The sequence below is a fragment of the Tursiops truncatus genome, chromosome X (assembly GCF_011762595.2).
Source record: "Tursiops truncatus isolate mTurTru1 chromosome X, mTurTru1.mat.Y, whole genome shotgun sequence".
NCBI lineage: Eukaryota > Metazoa > Chordata > Mammalia > Artiodactyla > Delphinidae > Tursiops > Tursiops truncatus.
Window position 1 is genome coordinate 58,919,211 of NC_047055.1, and position 23,726 is coordinate 58,942,936.

General features: G+C 34.7%; 1 protein-coding gene across 1 annotated transcript in view; it reads left to right on the forward strand.

Moving 5' to 3' along the window:
• Nucleotides 1–23,726, forward strand: part of HDX (highly divergent homeobox) — a 194,226-nt gene that overhangs the window by 36,319 nt on the left and 134,181 nt on the right. Inside the window, exon 3 of the mRNA XM_019932136.3 lies at nt 2,118–3,236. Within this exon, the coding sequence (XP_019787695.1) occupies nt 2,118–3,236 (1,119 nt within the window). The remainder of the gene's footprint in view (nt 1–2,117; nt 3,237–23,726) is intronic.

Here is a 23,726-nt window from a genome sequence, read left to right on the forward strand (position 1 = left end):
ATCTGTAATATTCACTTTTTTGAACCATAAATTGAAATTATATATATCCCCAAACATTTCCCTTTTTTTTAAACATCTTTATTGGAGTATAATTGCTTTACATTGTTGTGTTAGTTTCTGCTGTATAATGAAGTGAATCAGCTACACATATACATATATCCAGCTAGTGGGAAGCAGCCACATATTTCTTTTTAAATATTTCTCTCGAGTGTATACTTTAGAACCTTTTAGTTTTTCTCCCCTGCTTCCTTCTCTTGTGACATTTATATTCATTTGTCCCTCTGCTTATAATTCTCACTTCTGCTGTTTAGTAAAGCTAAATAAGAGTGAGTTTTAAATTCCCACAGCCTCATGTGAAGCAAAATGGAGCATCTCAGTTTCTGGGACATTTTATTAGATAAGTACTAATTATAAAAGTAAAATGTCCAACAGAAGTGGCCAACTCCATTTCAGGGGTTTCTCACCATAGTGGAAGGAGAATGTTCTTTGAGGTCAAGTTAAATTAATTTTGATTCCTTGCTCTGCCAGTAGCTGACAGGATATCTTTCCACAAGCTAGTTAATATTTCTGAATCTCAGTTTCTTCATTTATACAATTAGAAAATAATACCTAGCAAAGGAGCTAATATATATGAAAACACATAATGGGGATTCAATACATGTTAGCTTTTATTTATAGTATTACAACATTTAATGTTGTATATAATATAAATATACATTGAAAATTGGATAATTTATGTGGTTTTCAAAAGCACATCACACAAAATTAACCAAATACACTCTGCACCGTGTTTGTGCAAGGCTAGTTCATTTAATGTTTTCACTTATTTATTTTTTGAAATTCTTAATAGATTAATGTGTTTTGGTAGTTTATAATATGGTATGCATTTTGAAATAATTATAAAGTTTACTAATAATTTTATGGAACATAATATTTCTTATTGCATATTTTAAGAAGAATCATGATTTCAGTGTAATAATACTAAGATTATTATAATAAATTACTTATATAAAAGTACATAGTTTGTAATCAAATTCTAAATGCCAACCACTGGTATTATTTTTATTAATTTTTGGTTTATAAAAGTAATACATATTCACTGTATAAGATTTGGTAAATCGAGAAAAACATAAAGAAGAAAATAACTACCACAAATTAATGACAAACTGGGAAAAATATTTGCAACTTGTGACAAAGTGCTGCTACCTCCAGTAGGAAATTGCTCTTATAAATCAATTAAAAATGACAAATACCCTAATATAAAAATTAGTAGAGGTAATCAGTAAGCAACTCTATCAAAGTGATATAGTAACCAGAGAACCTCAAATCAAAACAGCAATTATATACCTTTTCTTAACTCCTGGGCTAGTAGAGACTACAAAAAGATAATGCAAAGTGTTGTTGAGGGTGTGGGGAAACCAGAACTCTTATACATTGGAGGGTAGTTTGAAAATATCAAAAAGCCTAGCAATTTTCCTTCTAAAGATGGCATTCTAATGGACCAATAGTACAAAGATGCATGCACAGTGAAGTGTATTGCTATATGGTTTAAAATAGTGAATATTTCTAAAAGTAATCTAAATATCTAGCAATGTTAAATTAACCAAGTTATGATATATTCATAGAAGTTGTTAAATCTGAAGATGCCTAGTGTATATTTCTTTAACAATACTATGAGCATTTTCCAATGTCATTAAACATCCTACCTCTAGTATGTTTCCAATTTTTCACTATTATACATAAATTTGATGAACATCTTTGCATATAAACTTTGTATACATCTAGGATTACTTTTAGGATAAATTCCCAGAAATGAATTTACTAGGTCAAGGGATATAAACATTTTAGGGTTCTTGCTACACATTAATTGGAAGGGTTTTGAGGAAAAGAAGAATAATACAATTCTCCTATCAAAGTTCCTAGATATTTATTACGTGCTGGTCCCTGATTATCTCTGACCTTATACTTTAGTTACTTTTTCTTTTATTTTTTTCTTTTAAATTTGTATAGGCCTTGATTTTATGACAAATGAGAATATAATTTATCACATAGGAATTGTTTTTTCTTGTTTTTTGGTTAAGAACTTTTCCATAATATCATTTTTTTTATCCTTCCAGACGTGGGTTGGCAATAAGAGAAGAAAAATGAGTAGTAAGAATTCTGAATCAGGAGCAGCAACAACAGGAACTGTTTCTGGTACTCCTTTGGCAGCTCCAGACGTTACAGTCAGAAATGTGGTTAATATTGCTCCAACCTCAAGACAACAGTCTTCTTGGATATCACCCAATAATGATGTCATTGTAACTGGTATATACAGTCCAGCCAGTTCATCAAGTAGGCAAGGGACAACCAAACATACAAATACACAAATTACAGAAGCGCATAAAATCCCTAGTCAGAAAACAGCCAGTAAAAATGATACTGAGTTTCAGTTGCACATTCCTGTTCAAAGACAAGTAGCACACTGTAAAAATGCCTCTCTGCTCTTAGGTGAAAAAACAATTATTTTGTCCAGACAGACAAGTGTGCTAAATGCTGGAAACTCTGTATACAATCACACAAAGAAACACTATGGAAGCTCTTCAATGCAAGCCTCTGAGTTGACGGTACCACAAAAGCCATCTGTGTGCCACCAACCTTGCAAAATTGAACCAGTCGGAATTCAAAGATCATATAAGCCTGAACACACGGGTCTAGCATCACATAACTTATGCGGGCAAAAGCCACCTATTAGAGACCCTTACTGCAGAACACAAAACTTGGAAATCCGTGAAGTATTTTCATTGGCAGTTAGTGATTACCCCCAGAGAATTCTGGGAGGAAATGCCCCACAGAAGCCTCCTAGTTCAACAGAAGGAACTTGTTTGTCCATTGCAATGGAGACTGGAGATGCTGATGATGAGTATGCCAGAGAGGAAGAGTTGGCATTGATGGGAGCACAGATACCAAGCTACTCAAGATTTTATGAAAGTGGCAGTTCCCTTCGAGCTGAGAACCAAAGTACAGTTTTGCCCAGACCAGGAAGAAATATGCCAAATTCACCAATGGTGAATATTAGAGACTTGTCAGACAATGTACTGTATCAAAACAGAGAATACCATTTGACACCACGGACCTCATTACATACAGCATCTACTACAATGTACAGTAATACAAATCCATCACGGAGTAATTTTTCTTCACATTTTGCATCATCAAACCAATTGAGGTTATCACAAAACCAAAACAATTACCAGGTAATGTGTATGTTTATTTTATAAAGGTTTTATAAAAGTTTGTTTGGTCTAAAAACTTGTGTTGGTAATCAATTAGACTTGAGATCTGGGTCACAACTCATATTTTGAAGTACTTTGATTTGTTTGCTTCTAAATAGTGGTTTGGGGTCAACTCTTTAAAGAATCTTGTGCTTTCTTTGTCACGTTTAAAAATGGTGCATCCTTTTTTTTTTCATGGAATATAATAATTTTTATAACATGGTAACTATCTCCTGACATTTCAAATAGTTTTGTTCAGGAAATAATAGCCTTATGGGAAGCATGGCATTTCCTATCACTAAAATAGGACTGAATTGGCTAGACTCATCCTCTTGAACATAGATTATTCCTGTTATGACTTTTACTTGCAGTTTAGGAAGATGTCACTAGATGAGTGGTGCTTTCCCTGAGTACATAGTCAGGCAAGTCAATCATTTCTCTAGGCGACAATGGTTGAGAAATCAGAGCCTGCAGTAACTCAGCCAGCTGTTTTTTTTCTAAAAGTAAATGCTTTATTAAAACATTAAGTGCAACGTTAATCAAATTGTCTTTTTTAAAATGTTTAGAGGGAAGAGACACATTCCAAGTACGAATTAAAGCAATTTTCGACCTGTGCAAAAAATAAACATTATTTTTTTACTGTTTCACATATTTAGTTGTTTAGATATGCTTCAGATAATCTCAACAGTGAGGTATAAACCTACCTCAGAATCTCTCTTAAGGCCATAGATCTTCTTTCTGAAAAAATCTGCTTTAGAGAATTTGAATAGCGAAGCAGGAATGTTTGCCATTTTTTCTTGCTGCTAGCTAGACCCTTTAATTTGTTCAACCACAGTATTTTTTATCTGTATTTAAAATGCTTCCAGGCTATTATCAACCAGTATAAGGAACCAACTTCTCTTGACTCCTTTTATCTTATAGCTCCCTGCTACAAAATGAAAAGCAATAATAGAGTATAGGAAGTATCCCTCTGGCACCTATCTCTAACAGAATAGTACTCCATCGTCATCATTAGTAGACATTTCTTATTAAGGATCTTTTCATTTTTCTGTGTTTGCTCTTTCCTAAAGCATGCTTAAAGTAACATTGAACTATACCTTTAAGATCCTTCCCAATGCCCCTTTTCATTCACCTCTTTTGTACTTTTTACCCCTTCAGCAGTGTTGTTCCTAATAATTGTAATAATAATAACATTTATGATTTGTTGAGGGCCTTGCATGTACTAGGCACCATCAGTAAATTTATATACCTGATCTAATTTAATCTTCATGGCAATCTGGTCATATAAGCATGTTATCCATGTTTTAATATCTTGTCTAGAATCATACAACCAATACAAGACAGAACCAGGATTCCAACTCAGAAATATATCATGTGGGTTTTTTTTTCTGCTTTACCATGCAGCCTAACAATTTCAACTTTATTAGAATATTTGGAGGCTTGAGAGTGCAAAGTTTAAGTTTTAATTTTTCATAAATCGATTGCTCCCTAAAGGATAATTTAGCCTAAAAAAAAGACCTTTTTACAGTCTTTATCTTTTTTCCTGGCAGAACTTTTAAAGAAATAAAATTTATTTTATATAAAAGATCATTTTAAATGGAATAAAACTTAACAATATTTTTGGAAAAGTAATCTCTTTAAAGAAAGACAATCTGACATAATTTAGAGCATGGGCTTAAAGCCAGACAGACCTGGATTCAAATCTAGGCTCTGCTACTTTCTACTCATGTGACCTCAGGCAAGTGTCATAACATCTCTGGGTAACAGTTTCCTAATTTGTATAATGCACTTAATAATATATACTTCACAAGAATGCTATAAATAAAATAATACAATCTGTGCAAGCTTCCGTATACATTCCCTGGCACATAAATTTTCTTGTACTTATGACATCATAGTTGGAAAGTTAATGAAACTCTGCTAGTCCAGGACTTCTTTATATTCCATTTCAAGTAAAATATTGCACAGCCCACAGTTATCACAGTGTGATTGAGGAAGAAATAGCTGTAGTGCTGGCTGAAAGAAGATTGGTGATCAGCTTTCAACCTCACCATAATCTATGTATTAAAAGCCCATATATTTCTATTTATATTATAACAGAACTCCTCCAACTTGATCTGAGACAGTATGGTAGAGAGTCTTTGCATAGAACTCTTGGGGCATCACTTTGCCCCACCTTTCTTTTTTGTTTGTTTTTATTTATATATTTTTACATTGAAGTATAGTAGACACAATATGATATTAGTTTCATGCCCCACCTTTATTTTAATTAGTAGAGATTTTAGGGAACCAAGGTAGCCTGGGGAAGTGTAGTCCATGAAGACTAATGTTTTAGTCCATTTGGGTTTCTATTACAAAAATATCCTAGACTGGGTGACTTGAAACCCAACCAACATTTATTTCTCACAGTTCTAGAGTCTGGGAAGCCCAAGATCAAGGTGCTGGCCGATTTAGTACCTGGTGAGTGCCTGCTTCCTAATTCATAGATCTCTATCTTCTCACTGAGTCTTTATGTGTCAGAAGTAGTAAGGGAGCCCTCTGGGGTCTCTTTTGTAAGGACACTAATCCCATTCATGAGGGCTCCATTCTCACAACCTAATCACCTCCCAAAACCTCTACCTCCAATTGCCATTACTTTGGGGATTAGGTTTCAACATATGAATTCAGCTGCGACCCAAACTTTCAGTCCATGGTAGTTATCCTCCAAGATTCTGATGACACTCTATTACCAAGCTATATTATTAGTAGATCTGGACTTAGAAAAATAAAACCTATGACCATCTTGTCAACTTTCTAGCTATGAAACTATAAGCAAGCAAGCAATTCTCTTTAGTTTCTGACCCTGGGACTATAATATAACAGAGATATCTGCCTCTTCTCTCTGTTGTACCAGGTATCTTCAAGCCGAGGTCCTATTCCTAGAGTATAGCCTAGTTGCAAGCTATATAGGTGACTGAGTACAAACTAAGGAAATCCATGAGAATGCTAAAGAGTTGAAATCAGCACTGTTTTGGAGTCACTTTGGAATACCATATTAAGAGTTGAAGTGATGGTAAGGAAACTGTCAAGAGGTAACTATACCAGGATACTATAGCCCAGTTCTATTTCAAAATCTCTATGGGTTGACCTCACTCCTTTGGAGCTAGATTGCAACTGTATTGGTCTCCAAAGTGCCTTTCACTTTTCATATTATGTCTATGTCAGCCCATCTTGAGTGCTGTGTTGATTACAGATTAATAATTGATGATAATCTATGTGAAGATATTGGGGTATTTTGGAAAACAAGTGCTATACATTCAGGATTTTGTTGCAATTATTATTGTTACTTAAAAATTAACTATATTCCCAACTCTTGTGAACTTCTTAAGAACTTAGAAGTTAATAGACATAGAGCACTTTGAGCTTTCTTTAAAAGCTACTAAAAAAGTACAATGTATCCCCCACCAGTGGGAGTAATTTGGTATTACCCTCCAAATTTATTCAGTATTTGTGTGCTTAAGTTCACTTTTTAAATAAACATGGAAATTTAATAGTTGTAAAAACTTTAAACATCATGACATTCTAAACCAATAAAAATGGTATTTTGACCTGAGGAAAGTGAGGGCCGGTAAGATTGACTTTGCTAAAATAACTCTCAGGCAAATAGTGAACTTTAAAAAAACAATAGTAATCTGTGTTGAATAGGTGTAGTTATCATGGATCATTTTTAAATGACTTTATTAAGATATAATTCACATAGTACAGCAGTCACACATCAGAAGTGTACAATTAAATAGTTTTTAATATATTCACAGCTCTCTGTTCAAGCAGTACCACAATCGAATTTTAGAACATTTTGTTACTTCAAAAATAAACTACATACTGATTAGCACAACAAATCCCCCATCCCAGTACTAGACAACCGTTAATCTTTCTCTATGGATTTACCTATTCTGAATATTATTATAAGTGGAATAATACAATATAATGTTTTTTATGACTGGCTTCTTTCAGTTAGCATAATGTTTTCAAGGTCCATGCTATAGTATGTATCAGCACTTCATTCTTTTACATTGCTCTATGATATTCCATTGTGTCTATATAGCATAAATTGTTTATCCATTCATTAGTAGATGGACATTTGAGTTGTTTACATATTGTCTATTATGAATAGTGCTGCTATGGACATTCATATACAAATTTCTGTGTGGAAATATGCTTTCATATCTCTTGGGTATATATCTATGAGTGCATTTCTAGTTCATATTGTGATTCTATGCTTAAAGTTTTGAGGAAATGCCAAAAGTTTTTCCAAAGTGGTTGTATCACTTTACAATCCAACCATCAATGTAAAAGAATTCTAATTTCTCCACATGCTGACCAACACTTGTCATGTCAGTCATTTGATTATAGCCAGTATCATGGGTGTGAAATATTTCAGGGAGATCTTGATTTGCATTTCCCTAACAGCTAACAATGTTAACTCCCTTTTCATGTGCTTATTGGTCATTCAAATATCTTATTTGGAGAAATGTCTATTCAGAGAATTTGGCCATTTTGTAAATTGTTCTTTGAGTTGTGTTTAGATCTTCATATTCTCTATACTGGTCCTTATCAGATATATGACTTGCAAATATTTTCTCTCACTCCATATGCTTCCTTTTCACTTTCTTGAGGGTATTGTTTAAACACAAATTTTAATTTTGATGAAGTCCAATTTATCTATTTTTTTCTGTCATTACTTGTGCTTTTGGTGTTGTATCTAAGAACCTATTATCTAAGCCAAAATAACAAAGACTGACTTATATGTTTTCTTCTAAGAATTTTATACTTGTATCTCTTATATGTAGGCGTTTCAGCTGTTTTGATCTTGTTTTTGTGTATGATATGAGGTAGGAGTTCACCTTGATTATTTTGCATATAAATATCCAGCTGTCCCATCATCATTTGTTTAAAAGATTATACTTACCCCATTGAATGGTCTTGTCATCCTTCTCTAAATCAATTAATCATATGGAAGAGTTTATTTCTGGACTCTCAGTTCTATTGAATTGATATATATGTTTCTTCTTATGCTGAAACAACACTGTTTGTATTACTGTACCTTTGTAGTAAGTTTTGAAATTGTGAAGTGTGAGTCCTCCAAATGTCTACTATTTTATCTAAATTATTTTAACTATTCTAGGTCCCTTAAATTTGCATATGAATTTTAAGATCACCTTATCAACTTCTGCAAAAACAACAGATGGAATTTTGATACAGATCATATTCAATCTGTAGATCAATTTGGGGAGTATTGCCATATTAATAATACTGTGTCTTCTGATCCATGAACATGGTATGCCTTTCCACTTATTAGGTCTTCTTTAATTTCTTTTAACAATGTGTTAAAAAGAAATGTGTCTTGCACTTATTTTGCTAAATTTATATATAAGTATATAACTTTTAACATTATTTTAAATGGAATTTCTTTCTTAATTTAATTGTTGGATTGTTCATTGATTTTTGTACATTCATCTTGTATCCTGAAAAAGTACTGAACTAATCTATTAGTTATATTAGACACTAGTGGATTTCTTAGGGTTGTATTTGTGTAAAATCATGCCATCTATAAGCACAAATAGTTTTACTTGTGTAAAAACTTACTACATTTTCTTTTTCTTGACTAATTGCTAGAACCTCCAATCCAATGCTAAGTAGAAGTGGTAAGACATCTTTCTCTTCTTCTTAATCTTAAATGGAAAAAAATTCAGCCTCTCACAATTAAATATGGTGTTACCTGTGGTGTTTTTGTAGATGGTCTTTATCAGGATGATAAAGAATAAAAGACCCCTTTTATTCCTGGTTTAGAGTGCTTTCATCATGAAAATGTGCTGGATTTTTGTCAAATGCTATTTCTGTATCTAAAGAGGTATATTCATGTGCATTTTTCCATTTATTTTTATATTAATATGGAGCATTACATTTTTTTCTTTTCATTTTCTTTTTTTGATATTTATTTTGCATATCTTTTTCAGTTTTACTAAGTACAGTACTGTATAAATTTAAAGTGTTCAGCATAATGATTTCATTTACATATATCGTGAAATTATTACTAAGTAATAAGTCTAGTTAACATCCATTATCTAATGCATAGATTTTAAAAAGAAAAAGAAAAAAAATATTTCTTTCCTTGTGATGAGAACTCTTGGGAACTACTTTCTCAACAACTTTCAATATACCATACAGCAGCAGTGTTAACTATAGTCATGACACTGTACATTATATCCCTAGTACTTATTTATCTTGTAAGTGGAACTTTGTACCTTTTGATCATCTTCATCCAATTCCCATTCCCCCACTTCCTGCCTCTGGGAACTGCAAATCAGATCTCCTTTTCTATGAGGCTGATTTTTTTGTCTGTTCATTTGTTTTAGATCTCACATATGAGATCATACAACTAATTGTCTTTCTTTGTCTGACTTATTTCATGTAGCATAATGCCCTTGAGGTCCATTCATGTTACTGCCAATGGCAGGATTTCATTCTTTTTTATGGCTGAATAATATTCAATTCTATATATATTTCACAACTTCTTTATCCATTAATCTGTTGATGGGCACTTAGGTTGTTTCCATGTCTTGGCTATTGTAAATAATGCTGCTATGAATATGAGCATGCAAATATCTTTTCAAGTTAGAGTTTTCATTTCCATTAGATATATTCCCAGAAGTGAAGTTGCTTGATTATATGGTAGTTTTATTTTTAAATTATTGAGGATCCTTAATACTGTTTTGTGTAGTGCCAATACCAATTTACAATCCCACCAACAGTGTGCACATCTTTGACAGCATTTTTAATCTCTTGTCTTTTTGATGATAGGCATTATAACAAGCATGAGGTGATACCTCATTGTGAGATTAATTTCCATTTACCTTATGATTAGTGATGCTGAGCACATTCCATATACCTGCTGGCTATTCATTTATCTTCTTTGGAAAATATCTATTGATATTTTAATTGGATTATTAAATTGGATTATTTGTTTTTTGCTATTGAGTTGTATGAATTTTTTAATATATTTTGGATATTAACCTCTAACCAGATACATGGCTTGCAAATATTTTTTCTAATTCCATAGATTGTCCTTACATTTTATCAATCATTTCTTTTGCTATGCAGAAGCTTTTTAGTTTGATGTAGCTCCACTTGTCTATTTTTGATTTTGTTGCTTGTGCTTTAGGTGTCATATACAAAAAAATCATTGTGAAGATCCATGTCAAGGAGATTGTTTTTCTGTTTTCTTCTAGGGGTCTTATGGTTTCTAGTCTTATATTTAAGTCCTTAATCCATTCTCACCTAATTTTGGGGAGTAATGTAAGATAGTGGTCTAGTTTCATTCTTTTGCATGTGAATATCCAGTTTTCCCAGCACCATTTATTGAAGAGATTGTCTTTTCTCCACTGAGTGATCTTGTCTTCATAGTTAAATATTAGTTGAACATATATGGATTGGTTCATTTCTGAGCTTTTGATTCTGCTCCATTGGTCTATGCATCTGTTTTTATGCCAGTACCATGCTGTTTTGATTACTATCGCTTTTTTCCTTCCAGTTTTATTGAGATACAATTGACATACAGCACCATATAAGTTTTAATATGTACAGCTTAATGTTTTTTTTTTTTTTTTTTTTTTTTTTTTTTTAGCGGTACACGGGCCTCTCACCGCTGTGGCCTCTCCCGTTGCGGAGCACAGGCTCCAGACGTGCAGGCTCAGAGGCCATGGCTCACGGGCTCAGCTGCTCCGCGGCACGTGGGCTCCTCCCAGACTGGGGCACGAACCCGTGTCCCCTGCATCGGCAGGCGGACTCTCAACCACTGCGCCACCAGGGAAGCCCCCAGCTTAATGTTTTGACTTACATACACCATGAAATGATTACCATCATATCATATAGCCACAGATTTAAAAAAAGAACAAAGTGTTTTTCCTTGTGATGAGAACTCAGGATTTATTCTCTTAACAACTTTCATATGTAGCATACAGCAGTATTAATTATATTAATCATGTTGTACATCATATCCCTAGTTCTTATTTATCTTATAACTGGAAGTTGGCACCTTTTGGACCACCTTCATCCAATTCTCCTTCTCCCCTTCCCTGACTCTGGTAACCACAAATCTGATCTCTTTCTATGAGCTTGTTTATTTGTTGGTTGAAGCATAATTGACCTACAACACTATGTGAGTTCCAGGTATAAAACATAGTGAGTTGATATTTCCATACATTACAAAATGATCACCATGATAAGTCTAGTTACCATGTCACCATACAAAGATATTATATGATTATTGACTATATTCCCTAAGCTGAACATTTCTTCCCCCTGACTCATTTATTTTGCAACTGGAAGTTTGTACCTCTTAACTCTCACCTATTTCACTCATTCCCCACCCCCCTAGTAACCACCTATTTGTTCTCTATCTCTATGGCTCTGTTTCTGTTTTGTTATGTTTGTTCATTTGTTTTGTTTTTTAGATTCCACATATAAGTGAAATCATGTGATATTTGTCTTTCTCTGTCTGACTTATTTCACTTAGCATAATGTCCTCTAGGTCCATCCATGTCACAGATGGCAAGATTTCATTCTTTATTATGGCTGAATAATATTACAGTGTGTGTGTGTGTGTGTGTGTGTGTGTATCAGATTTCTCTTTATTCAATCATCTATTGATGGGCACTTAGGTAGCTTCCATATCTTGGCTATTGCGGATAATGCTGCAATGAACATAGGGGTGCATATATATTTTTGAAATAATGTTTTTGTTTTACTCAGCAAAATACCCAGAAGTGGAATTGCTAGATCATATGGTAGTTCTATTTTTAATTTTTTGAGGATCCTCCATCTTGTTTTCCATAGTGATTACTGTAGCTTTTTAATATAGATTGAAATCAGGGACTGTGATACCTCCTGCCTTGCTCTTTCTCTGAATTGTTTTGGCTATTTGGAGTCTTTTGTGGTTCCACATGAATTTTGGGATTATTTTCTACTTCTATAAAAAATGCTATTGGAATCTTGATAGGGATTGCATTGAATCTATAGATGGCTTTGAGTAGTACTGACATTTTAACAATATTAATTTTTCCAATCCATGAACACAGGATACTGTTTTGCTTATCTGTGTCTTCTATTTCTTTCATTAATGTCCTGTAGTTTTCAGAGTAGACATCTTTCACCTCCTTGGTTTAATACATTCCTAAGTATTTTATTGTTTTTTTAATTAATTAATTAATTAATTAATTTATGGCTTTGTTGGTTCTTCATTTCTGTGCAAGGGCTTTCTCTAGTTGTGGCAAGCAGGGGCCACTCTTCATTGCAGTGTGTGGGCCTCTCACTATCGCAGCCTCTCTTGTTGTGGAGCACAGGCTCCATATGCACAGGCTCAGTAATTGTGGCTCAAGGGCCCAGTTGCTCCATGGCATGTAGAATCTTCCCAGACCAGGGCTCGAACCTGTGCCCCCTGCATTGGCAGGCAGATTCTCAACTGCTGCACCACCAAGGAAGCCCTATTTTATTGTTTCAATGCTATTGTAAATGGGATTATTTTCTTTTTCAGATAATTCAATTGTTAGTGTATAGAAATGTTACTGATTTTTATATGTTAATGTTGTCTCAGTCTACTTTACTGAATTCATGAATTAACTCCAACAGTTTTTTGGTGGGCTCTAGGGTTTTCTATACATAAAATTTTGTCATGTGAAAATAGAGCCAATTTTATTTCTTCCTTTCCTCTTCCTTTCCACTTGTGATGTCGTTTATCTTTTTTTTCTTGCCCTATTACTCTGGCTAGGACTTCCAGTACTAGCTTGAATAAGAGTGATGAGAGTCAACATCATTGTCTTATTCCTGATCTGAAAAGTAAGGCTTTCAACCTTTCACCATTGAGTATAATGTTAGCTGTGGGCTTTTCATATATGGTCTCTTTATGTTTAAGTGTGTTCGTTCTATATCTAATTTGCTAAAAGTTTTTACCATGAGGATTCTGATGTCACCCATATGGCAAAATAGTTTGTTCCTGACTTCACTTCCCCTCACAACAAAAACAACTAACAAGAAATGAAAACTAACAACACCTAGCAACTCAAGAATAAGACACTACTGAGAGAATCCTTGAACATGGAGATAAGGATGAATCATCCTGCTGCACCACAGAGACCAAGACAGACTGCATTAGAAGGGGAAGAGAAGGAGCTACATATAGACTGCATTGTCTCTCACCCAGGCCAGCAAAGCACCATGTGGACAGGTCTCAGCTGAGCCTTTGGTTCCTCTAGTGGGAAGAGAGAAAATAGGGGGACAACAAGCCCACCCCCAGCATTCTTCAGCACTTTGAAGGAGCAATTACTCTGCAACATGGACGTTCTCAGGGGAATCTGTGTGGCTTGACCACTGGGAATCTGAATGTGATGGGGGGAGAAGCTTGCAAAAACCAACATACAGATCTTGGAAGACTGCATTCATACTTGCAAATATGATAGTATATTTGCTATATAGTAATCCCAACCAGCAGCTTTGCTCATATGAAGGACCAAATAGTAATCCCACCCAGCAGCTCTGCTCATCTGTGGAACCAAGTTGGGGCTACATTCTGACCATGGAACATGGCAGGGTAAAGATCTGCCTGATTTGGATTCTCAAAGAGGAGTTTTGCTGACACACCTGCTGTGGAGAGTGCCTTCTGGCCCCGTCTGCCCAGAAGGGCTGGTGACAACTCTTGGAAGCTGTGAGGCTCAGTAACACTTGAGGTAAGAGGTGGGCAGATAGAGCCAATAGTTGGCAGAACAACATCAGTGGTCCTGTTCAGTAAGGGAACTTGGGGTATGGATTGGCTTTGGTTAAGACAACAAACAAAGAGGCTTTCTGACCTTGGAGATGATTCTTTTGCTTAGCCTAGGCAGGGAAAATAATTCACAGCCCCATCCATTTCTGAATATAACCTTCAGTCCAACTGAAGAGGGAACCTAACCCAGTGCACATGAGAAGGTATATAGCCCATCCAACAGCCTGCTTACAGTAGAACTTAAATAGAGAGCACAGCCATGGCTTTCTCTAGCTGCAGAAGAAAATCTGTAGCCCTGTATGGCCACAGAAATCAGAACATAGTCTTGCCTGATTTTGGTCCTCAAACAAGGTGATATGCAAATTGTGGGGCCTTTTCTGCTGCCCTGACAAGGCAGGGAATCAAATTCGTAGCCATGCTTACACTGGAATATAAATCCCAGACCTAAACACTTAGTTAACCTGAACAAAGAGTCCAAGCAACTGCAGAGCACTTTCTATAGCCTCACATAGGTAGGAAACCAAGCCAGTGGTTCTATCCAACTATTCTGAACCAGTGGCACACACCTGTATCTCTGTCCTCAGAGCTCTCGGACAGTGACCTTGCCCAAAAAATAGACCCTGATAAAAGTCCCACTTGCTCAAGGACATTACCAGCAGACATGCCCAGAAATCCAACCTGAGTTAATGGGTGAAGAACTATCTCTGCCAAAGAGAAACTTTAAAGTCTGAGAGAGGAAACCACTTACTCAAATGCACAGATACCATCTTAAGGAATCAAGGATCACTAAAAAATTAGGTAAATGTGACATCAGCAAAGGAAAATAATATAGCTCCATAACTGACCCTAAAGAAATAAAGACCTATGAACTGTCAGAAATAATTCAGTGATATCTTAAGGAAGTTTAATGTACTGTGCAAAACCACAGAGAAACAACTTAATGAAATAAGGGAAATAATGTATAAACAAAACAAGTTCAATGAGGAAATAACAGCATCAAAAAACAAACAAACAAACAAACAAACAGAAATCCTAGAGTTGAAAAATAAAATAACTGAAGTGAAAAATTCAGTAGAGGTTAAAAAAATAGATTTGAAGATAAAGAAGAAACATTCAGTGACCTGGAGGACAGGACAATGGAAATTACCCAGAGGAGCAAAAAGAAAAAAGAATGAAAAAGAGTGAAAAAAGCTGATGGGAATTATGGGATATGATGAAAAGCAAAATATTCATATCATGAGAATTCCAGAAGGATAAGGGAAAGATACAGGGACAGAAAATATATTCATAACAATAATGGTTCAAAATTTCCCAACCCTGAGGAGAGGAAAGGACAGCCAGAGGCATGAGGCCCAAAGAATCTCAAACAGGTTGAACCTGAATAGGACCACAGTAAGAAACATTATGATTCAATTCATGGAAGTCAAAGGCAAAGATAGAATTTTAGAGCACAAGAAAAAAGAGAGTAGTTACATAAAAAAGAATACTCATACAACTATTGGTAGATTTTTCAACAAAAATTGTTCAGGCCTGGAGAGACTGGGATGACATATTCAAAATATTGAAATAAAATAAGTCAACCAAGAATCCTATACCAGCAAAGATGTCCATCTGAAACAAAGGAGGGATAAAGACTTTCCAGAACAAATGAAAGCCAGTGGAGTTCATTACCACCACACCTGCCTTACAAGAAATGCTAGCGTTCTTTGAGTGGAAGTAAACAGACACTAATTAAGAACATACATAAAAAGGTAGCATAAATCTCACTGGCAATATTAAATAAATAGTCATAGTTATAGCCTGCAATATGGTAATAGCAGTGCATAATTTACTTACAACTAGTTTAAAAGTTAAAAACATAGCCAAAGTAAACATAACTGCAGTACTATGTTTTTAGTTACACAATATTAAAAAAACTTGTAAATTGTAACAACAACCATATGAAATGTAAAGGGAAAGAGAATTAAAAGTGTAAAATTAAGAAATTCTATTAAAGTTAAGTTTATCAGTTTAAAATAAGGCATTATATATTTAAGATATTTTAAGTAAGCCTCATGTTCAGCACGAGGGTAAATCCTGTAGTAATTACACAAAAGAACATGATAAAGAATTCAAAGCATGCTGATATCAAATGAGACAAAAACACAAAAAAGACAGCAGCATAAAATACAAGGTACAATGGATCTACAAAATATTCAGAAAACAATTTTGAAAATGGCAATAGTAAGTGCTTACCTATTAATAATTATTTTTAATATAAACAGAATAAATTCTTCAATTAAAAGACATGGAAAGTCTGAATGAATGAAAGAACAAGATCCAATAATATGCTGCCTACAAGAGGCTCACTTTAGACTTAAAGACACACATAGATTAACAGAGAACGGATGGAGAAAAGACATTTTAAGCAAATAGTAACCAAAAGCAAGCACAGGTAGCAATACTTATATCAAACAAAATAGACTTTAAAGTGAAAATGGTAAAAGGAGACAAAGAGTGTCATATAATGATAAAAGGGTCAATCCATCAAGAAGATAGAACAATTGTAAATATGTATGAACCCAACATTAGAGCATCTAAATATATAAAGGAAAAACTAACAGAGCTGAAGAAGAAATAAACAGTAATAAAATAATAGTTAGGGATTTTATACCTCACTCTCAGCAATGGATATAGCATCCAGAGAGAGAAACAATAAGAAAACAGTGCACATGAACAATACTATACCAAATAAACCTAACAGATATACACAGAACATTCTAACAACAGCAGAGTACACATTCTTCTCAAGCACACATAGAACATTTTCTAGGATAGACCATATGTTAGGCCACAAAACAAGTCTTAGCACATTCAAGAAGATTTACATCATACCAAGTATTCTCTGACCACAATGGCATGAAACTAGAAATCAATAACAAGAGGAAAACTGGAAAATTTAAGAACAAAATGAAATTAAACAACTCTCCTGAATAACCAAAGAATCAGAGAAGTAATTAAAAGGGAAATAAGTTTCTCAAGACAAACTAAAATGGAAACACAACATACTAGCACTTGTGGGATTCAGCAAAAGCAGTTCTAAGAGGGAAATTCATAGCAATAAATGTCTACATATTAAGAAGCAATTAAGATTGCAAGTAAACAATCTAATTCTATGCCTCAAGGAACTAGAAAATGAAAAACAAACTGAGCCAAAAGGTAGTAGATGGAAAGAAATAATCAATATAAGATCAGAAATAAATGAAATAGAGAGCAGGAAAAAATAAGAAATATTAAAAAAATCAAGAGAGAGTTCTTTGAAAAGTCAAACAAATTTGAGAAACCTTTAGCTATACTACACAAGGATAAAAGAGAGAGAAACCAAATCAACAAAATTATAACTGAAAAAGGAAACATTACTATTGATACCACAGAAATACAAAGGATCATGAGGCTACTATGAACAAGTATACACAAAAAATTGCATAACGTAGAAATGGAAAAATTCTTACAAACATACAACTTGCCAAGACTGAATCAGGAAGAGAAAGATATCTGAAAAGATCAATTGCTAATAAAATGATTGAATCAGTAATCAAAAATCTCTCAATGAATAAAGGCCCAGGACCATTTGGCTTCTCCAGTGAATTTTACCTAACATTAAAAAAAGCATTAACTCCTATCTGTCTCAAACTCTTCCAAAAATATCATAGAGTAGAGAACACCCACAAACTCATTTTAAGAAAACAGTATTGTCCTGATACTAAAACCAGAAAAAGGGATACTGCTGGAAAAGAAAACTGCAGGCCAATATCCCAGATGAATATAAATGCAAAAATTATCAATAAAATAATAGAAAACTGAATTCAGCAATATATTGAAATTATGATTCACCATGATCAAGTGGGAATTATCCCTGGGATGCAAGGATATTTCAACATATCCTTGTTCAACATATTCAACAATTATATTCAACATATCCTATGTTCAACATATTCAACGTATTTAACATCAATATATTGGTGTTAATCAACATATTGTTACCATACATTAATAAAATGAAAAAAAAAGAATCATGTGAACATCTCAATAGACACAGAAAAAAACATTTAACAAAACTGAACACCCATTCATGATAAAAACATTTGTTAATTTAAAATGAAGCAAGTTAAATTATTTAATTTTTTAAGGGACACACATCACTGTATAAGTTTAAGGCTTAGAACATGATGGTTTGATTTACATATATTGTGAAATAATTATCATAATAGGTTCAGCTAACATCCATATTCTCATATAAATAGAATAAAAATATTTCTTATGGTGACAACTCTTATGACTATTTAACAACTTACATCTTTATAATACATCAATGTTAACTATCATCATGATGTTGTACATTACATCCCTAGTATTTATTTATCTTATAACTGGAAGTTTGTAACTTTTGACCACCTTCCTCCATTTCTCCCTCCTCCCACATTCCAACTTTGGTAAACACAAGTCTAATCTCTTTTTCTATGAATTTGGTGATTTTTTTTTATTTTGTAGTTTCCACATATAAGTGAGATTATACAGCATTTCATTCTCTGACTTATTTCACTTAGCATAATGCCTTCAGGTACCTACATGGTGTTACAAATTATATGGTTTCCTTGTTTTTTTTTATGTCTGAATAATATTCTATGGTATATATATACCACACCTGCTTTACCCATTCATGCATCAACTGACAGTTAGGTTATTTCCATTTTTTTAAAAACAAATCTGTAATTTATTTATTTTTTAACATCTTTTTGGAGTATAATTGCTTTACAATGTTGTGTTAGTTTCTGCTAACAAATTAACAAAGTGATTCATCTATGTATACACATATATCCCCATATCCCCTCCCTCTTGTGTCTCCTTCCAACCCTCCCTATTCCAACCCTCTAGGTGGTCACAAAGCACGGAGCTGATCTCACTGTGCTATGCAGCTGCTTCCCACTAGCTATCTATTTTATATTTGGTAGTGTATATCTGTCCATGCTACTTTCTTACTTCATCCCGACTTACCCTTCCCCTGCCCCATGCCATATCTTCAGGTCCATTTTCTAAGTCTGTGTCTTTATTCTTCTCCTGCCCCTAGCTTCATCAGAATCACTTTTTATTTACATTTCATACATATGTATTACCATACAGTATTTGTTGTTTCTTTCTGACACACTTCACTCTGTATGACAGACTCCAGGTGCATCTACCTCACTGCAAATAACTCAATTTCATTTCATTTTATGGCTTAGTAATATTCCATTGTATTTATGTACCAAAACTTCTTTATCCATTCATTTGTCAATGTACATTTACGTTGATTCCATGTCTTGGCTAATGTAAATAGTGCTGCAATGAACATTGTGGTACATGTCTGTTTTTGAATTATGGTTTTCTCAGGGTGTATGCCCAGTAGTAGGATTGCTGGGTCATATGGTAGTTCTATTTTTAGTTTTCTAAGGAACCTCCATACTGTTCCCCATAGTGAACATATCAATTTGCATTCCCACAAACAGTGCAAGAGGGTTCCCTTTCCTCTACACCCTCTCCAGCATTTATTGTTTGTAGATTTTTTGATGATGGCCATTCTGACTGGTGTGAGGTATTACCTCATTGTAGTTTTGATTTGCATTTCTCTAATGATTAGTGATGTTGAGCATTCTTTCATGTGCTTGCTGGCAATCTGTATATCTTCTTTGGAGAAATGTCTATTTAGGTCTTCTGCTCATTTTTGGATTGGGTCGTTTGTTTTTTGGATATTGAGCTGCATGTGTTGCTTGTATATTTTGGAGATTAATCCTTTGTCACTTGCTTCATTTGCAAATATTTTCTCTCATTCTGAATATTCTCTTTTTGTCTTGTTTATGGTTTCCTTTGCTGTGCAAAAGCCTTTAAATTTCATGAGGTTCCATTTGTTAATTTTTGGTTTTATTTCCATTTCACTAGGAGGTGAGTCAAAAAGGATATTGCTGTGATTTATCTCATAGAGTGTTTTGCCTACGCTTTCCTCTAAGAGATTAATAGGGTTTGGCCTTACATTTAGGTCTTTAATCCATTTAGAGTTTATTTTTGTGGGTGGTGTTAGGAAGTGTTCTAATTTCATTCTTTTACATAAAGTTGTCCAGTTTTCCCAGCACCACTTATTGAAGAGGCTGTCCTTTCTCCATTGTATATTCTTGCCTCCTTTATCAAAAATAAGATGACCATATGTGCCTGGATTTACTTCTGGGCTTTCTATCCTGTTCCACTGACCTATATTTCTGTTTTTGTGCCAGTGCCATACTGTCTTGAATACATAGCTTTGCAATATAGTAAGAAGTCATGGAGACTGATTCCTCCACCTCCAGTTTTTTTTCTCTCAAGATTGCTTTGGATATTCAGGATCTTTTGAGTTTTCATACAAATTGTGAAATTTTTTGTTCTAGTTCTGTGAAAAATGCCATTGGTAGTTTGATAAAGACTGCACTGAATCTGTAGATTGCTTTGGGTAGCATAATCATTTTCACAATGTTGATTCTTCCAGTCCAAGAACATGATATATCTCTTCATCTGTTTGTATTGTATTTAATTTCTTTCATCAGTGTCTTATAGTGTTCTGCATACAGGTCTTTTGTCTCCTTAGGTAGATTTATTCCTAGGTATTTTATTCTTTTAATTGCAATGGTAAATGGGAGTGATTCCTTAATTTCTCTTTCAGATTTTTCATCATTAGTGTATAGGAATGCAAGAGATTTTGGTACATTAATTGTGTATCCAGCTACTTTACCAAATTCATTGATCAGCTCTAGTAGTTTTCTGGTAGAATCTTTAGGATTCTCTAGGTATAGTGTCATGTCATCTGCAAAGAGTGACAGCTTTACTTTTTTTTTCCAATTTGGATGCATTTTATTTCTTTTTCTTCTCTGATTGCTTTGGCTATAACTTCCAAAACTATGTTGAATAATATTGGTGACAGTGGGAAACCTTGTCTTGTTCCAGACCTTAAAGGAAATGGTTTCAGTTTTTCACCATTGAGAATGATGCTGGCTGAAGGATTGTCATATATAGCATTTATTATGTTGAGGTAGGTTCCCTCTATGACTACTTTCTAAAGAGTTTTTAACATAAATGGGTGTTGAATTTTGTCAAAACCTTTTGCTCCATCTACTGAGATTATCAAAAGATTTTATCCTTCCGTTTTTTTTTTTTTTTTTTTTAGGTATGCGGGCCTCTCACTGTTGTGGTGTCTCCCGTTGTGGAACACAGGCTCCGGACGCGGAGGCTCAGCAGCCATGGTTTACGGGCCCAGCCACTCCGTGGAATGTGGGATCCTCCCAGACTGGGGCACGAACCCATGTCCCCTGCATCGGCAGGTGGACTCTCAAACACTACCCTACCAGGGAAGCTCTATCCTTCTGTTTTTTTATATGGTTTATCACACTGATTGAGTTGCTTATATTGATGAATCCTTGCATTCCTGGGATAAACCCCACTTGATCATGCTGTATGATCCTTTTAATGTGCTACTGGATTTTGTTTGCTAGTATTTTGTTGAGGAGGATTGCATCTATATTCCTCAGTGATATTACCCTGTAGTTTTCATTTTTTGTGACATCTTTGATTGACTTTGGTATCAGGGTGATGGTGGCCCCATAGAATGAGTTTGGGAGTGTTCGTCCTTCTGCTGTATTTTAGAAGACTTTGAAAAGGATAGGTGTTAATTCTTCTCTAAATGTTTCATAGAAGTTCACTGTGAAGCCATCTGGTCCTGGATTTTTGTTTGTTGGAAGATTTTTTTTTTTTACATCTTTATTGGAGTATAATTGCTTTACAATGGTGTGTTAGTTTCTGCTTTATAACAAAGTGAATCAGTTATACATATACATATGTTCCCATATCTCCTGCCTCTTGCGACTTCCTCCCTCCCACCCTCCCTATCCCACCCCTCCAGGTAGTCACAAAGCACTGAGCTGATCTCCCTGTGCTATGCAGCTGCTTCCCACTAGCTATCTACCTTACGTTTGGTAGTATGTATAACTCAATGCCATTCTCTCACTTTGTCACAGCTTACCCTTCCCCCTCCCCATATCCTCAAGTCCATTCTCTAGTAGGTCTGTGTTTTATTCCCATCTTACACCTAGGTTCTTCATGACATTTTTTTTTTAGATTCCATATATATGTGTTGGCATATGGTATTTGTCTTTCTCTTTCTGACTTACTTCACTTTGTATGACAGACTCTAGGTCCATCCACCTCACTACAAAAAACTCAACTTCATTTCTTTTTATGGCTGAGTAATATTCCATTGTATATATGTGCCACATTTTCTTTTTTTTTTTTTCTAACATCTTTATTGGGGTATAATTGCTTTACAATGGTGTGTTAGTTTCTGCTTTATAACAAAGTGAATCAGTCATACATAAACATATGTTCCCATATGTCTTCCCTCTTGCGTCTCCCTCCCTCCCACCCTCCCTATCCCACCCCTCAAGGCTGTCACAAAGCACCGAGCCAATATCCCTGTGCCATGCGGCTGCTTCCCACTAGCTATCTACCTCACTGCGTTTGTTAGTGTGTATATGCCCATGCCTCTCTCTCGCACTGTCACAGCTCACCCTTCCCCCTCCCCATAACCTCAAGTCCGTTCTCTAGGAGGTCTGCATCTTTATTCCTGCTTTACCCCTAGGTTCTTCATGATATTTTTTTTCTTAAATTCCATATATATGTGTTAGCATACGGTATTTGTCTTTTTCTTTCTGACTTACTTCACTCTGTATGACAGACTCTAGGTCTATCCACCTCATTACAAATAGCTCAATTTCGTTTCTTTTTATGGCTGAGTAATATTCCATTGTATATATGTGCCACAACTTCTTTATCCATTCATCCGATGATGGGCACTTAGGTTGTTTCCATCTACTGGCTATTGTAAAGAGAGGTGCAATGAAAATTTTGGTACATGACTCTTTTTGAATTATGCTTTTTCAGGGTATATGCCCACTCGTGAGATAGCTGGGTCATATGGTATTTCTATTTGTAGTTTGTTAAGGAACATCAATACTGTTCTCCATAGTGGCTGTACCAATACACATTCCCACGAGCAGTGCAAGAGTGTTCCCTTTTCTCCCCACCCTCTTCAGCATTTATTGTTTATAGATATTTTGTTGATGGCCATTATGACTGGTGTGAGATGATGTCTCATTGTAGTTTTGATTTGCATTTCTCTAATAATTAATGATGTTGAGCATTCTTTCATGTGTTTCTTGGCAGTCTGTATATCTTCTTTGGAGAAATGTCTATTTAGGTCTTCTGCCCATTTTTGGATTGGGTTGTTTGTTTTTTGGTTATTGAGCTGAATGAGCTGCTTGTAAATTTTGGAGATTAATCCTTTGTCAGTTGCTTCATTTGCAAATATTTTCTCCCATTCTGAGGGTTGCTTTTTGGTCTTGTTTATGGTTTCCTTTGCTGTGCAAAAGCATTGAAGTTTCATTAGGTCCCATTTATTTATTTTTGTTTTTATTTCCATTTCTCTAGGAGGTGGGTTAAAAAGGAACTTGCTGTGATTTATGTCATAGAGTTTACTGCCTATGTTTTCCTCTAAGAGTTTGATAGTTTCTGGCCTTACATTTAGGTCTTTAACCCATTTTGAGCGTATTTTTGTGTATGGTGTTAGGGAGTGATCTAATTTC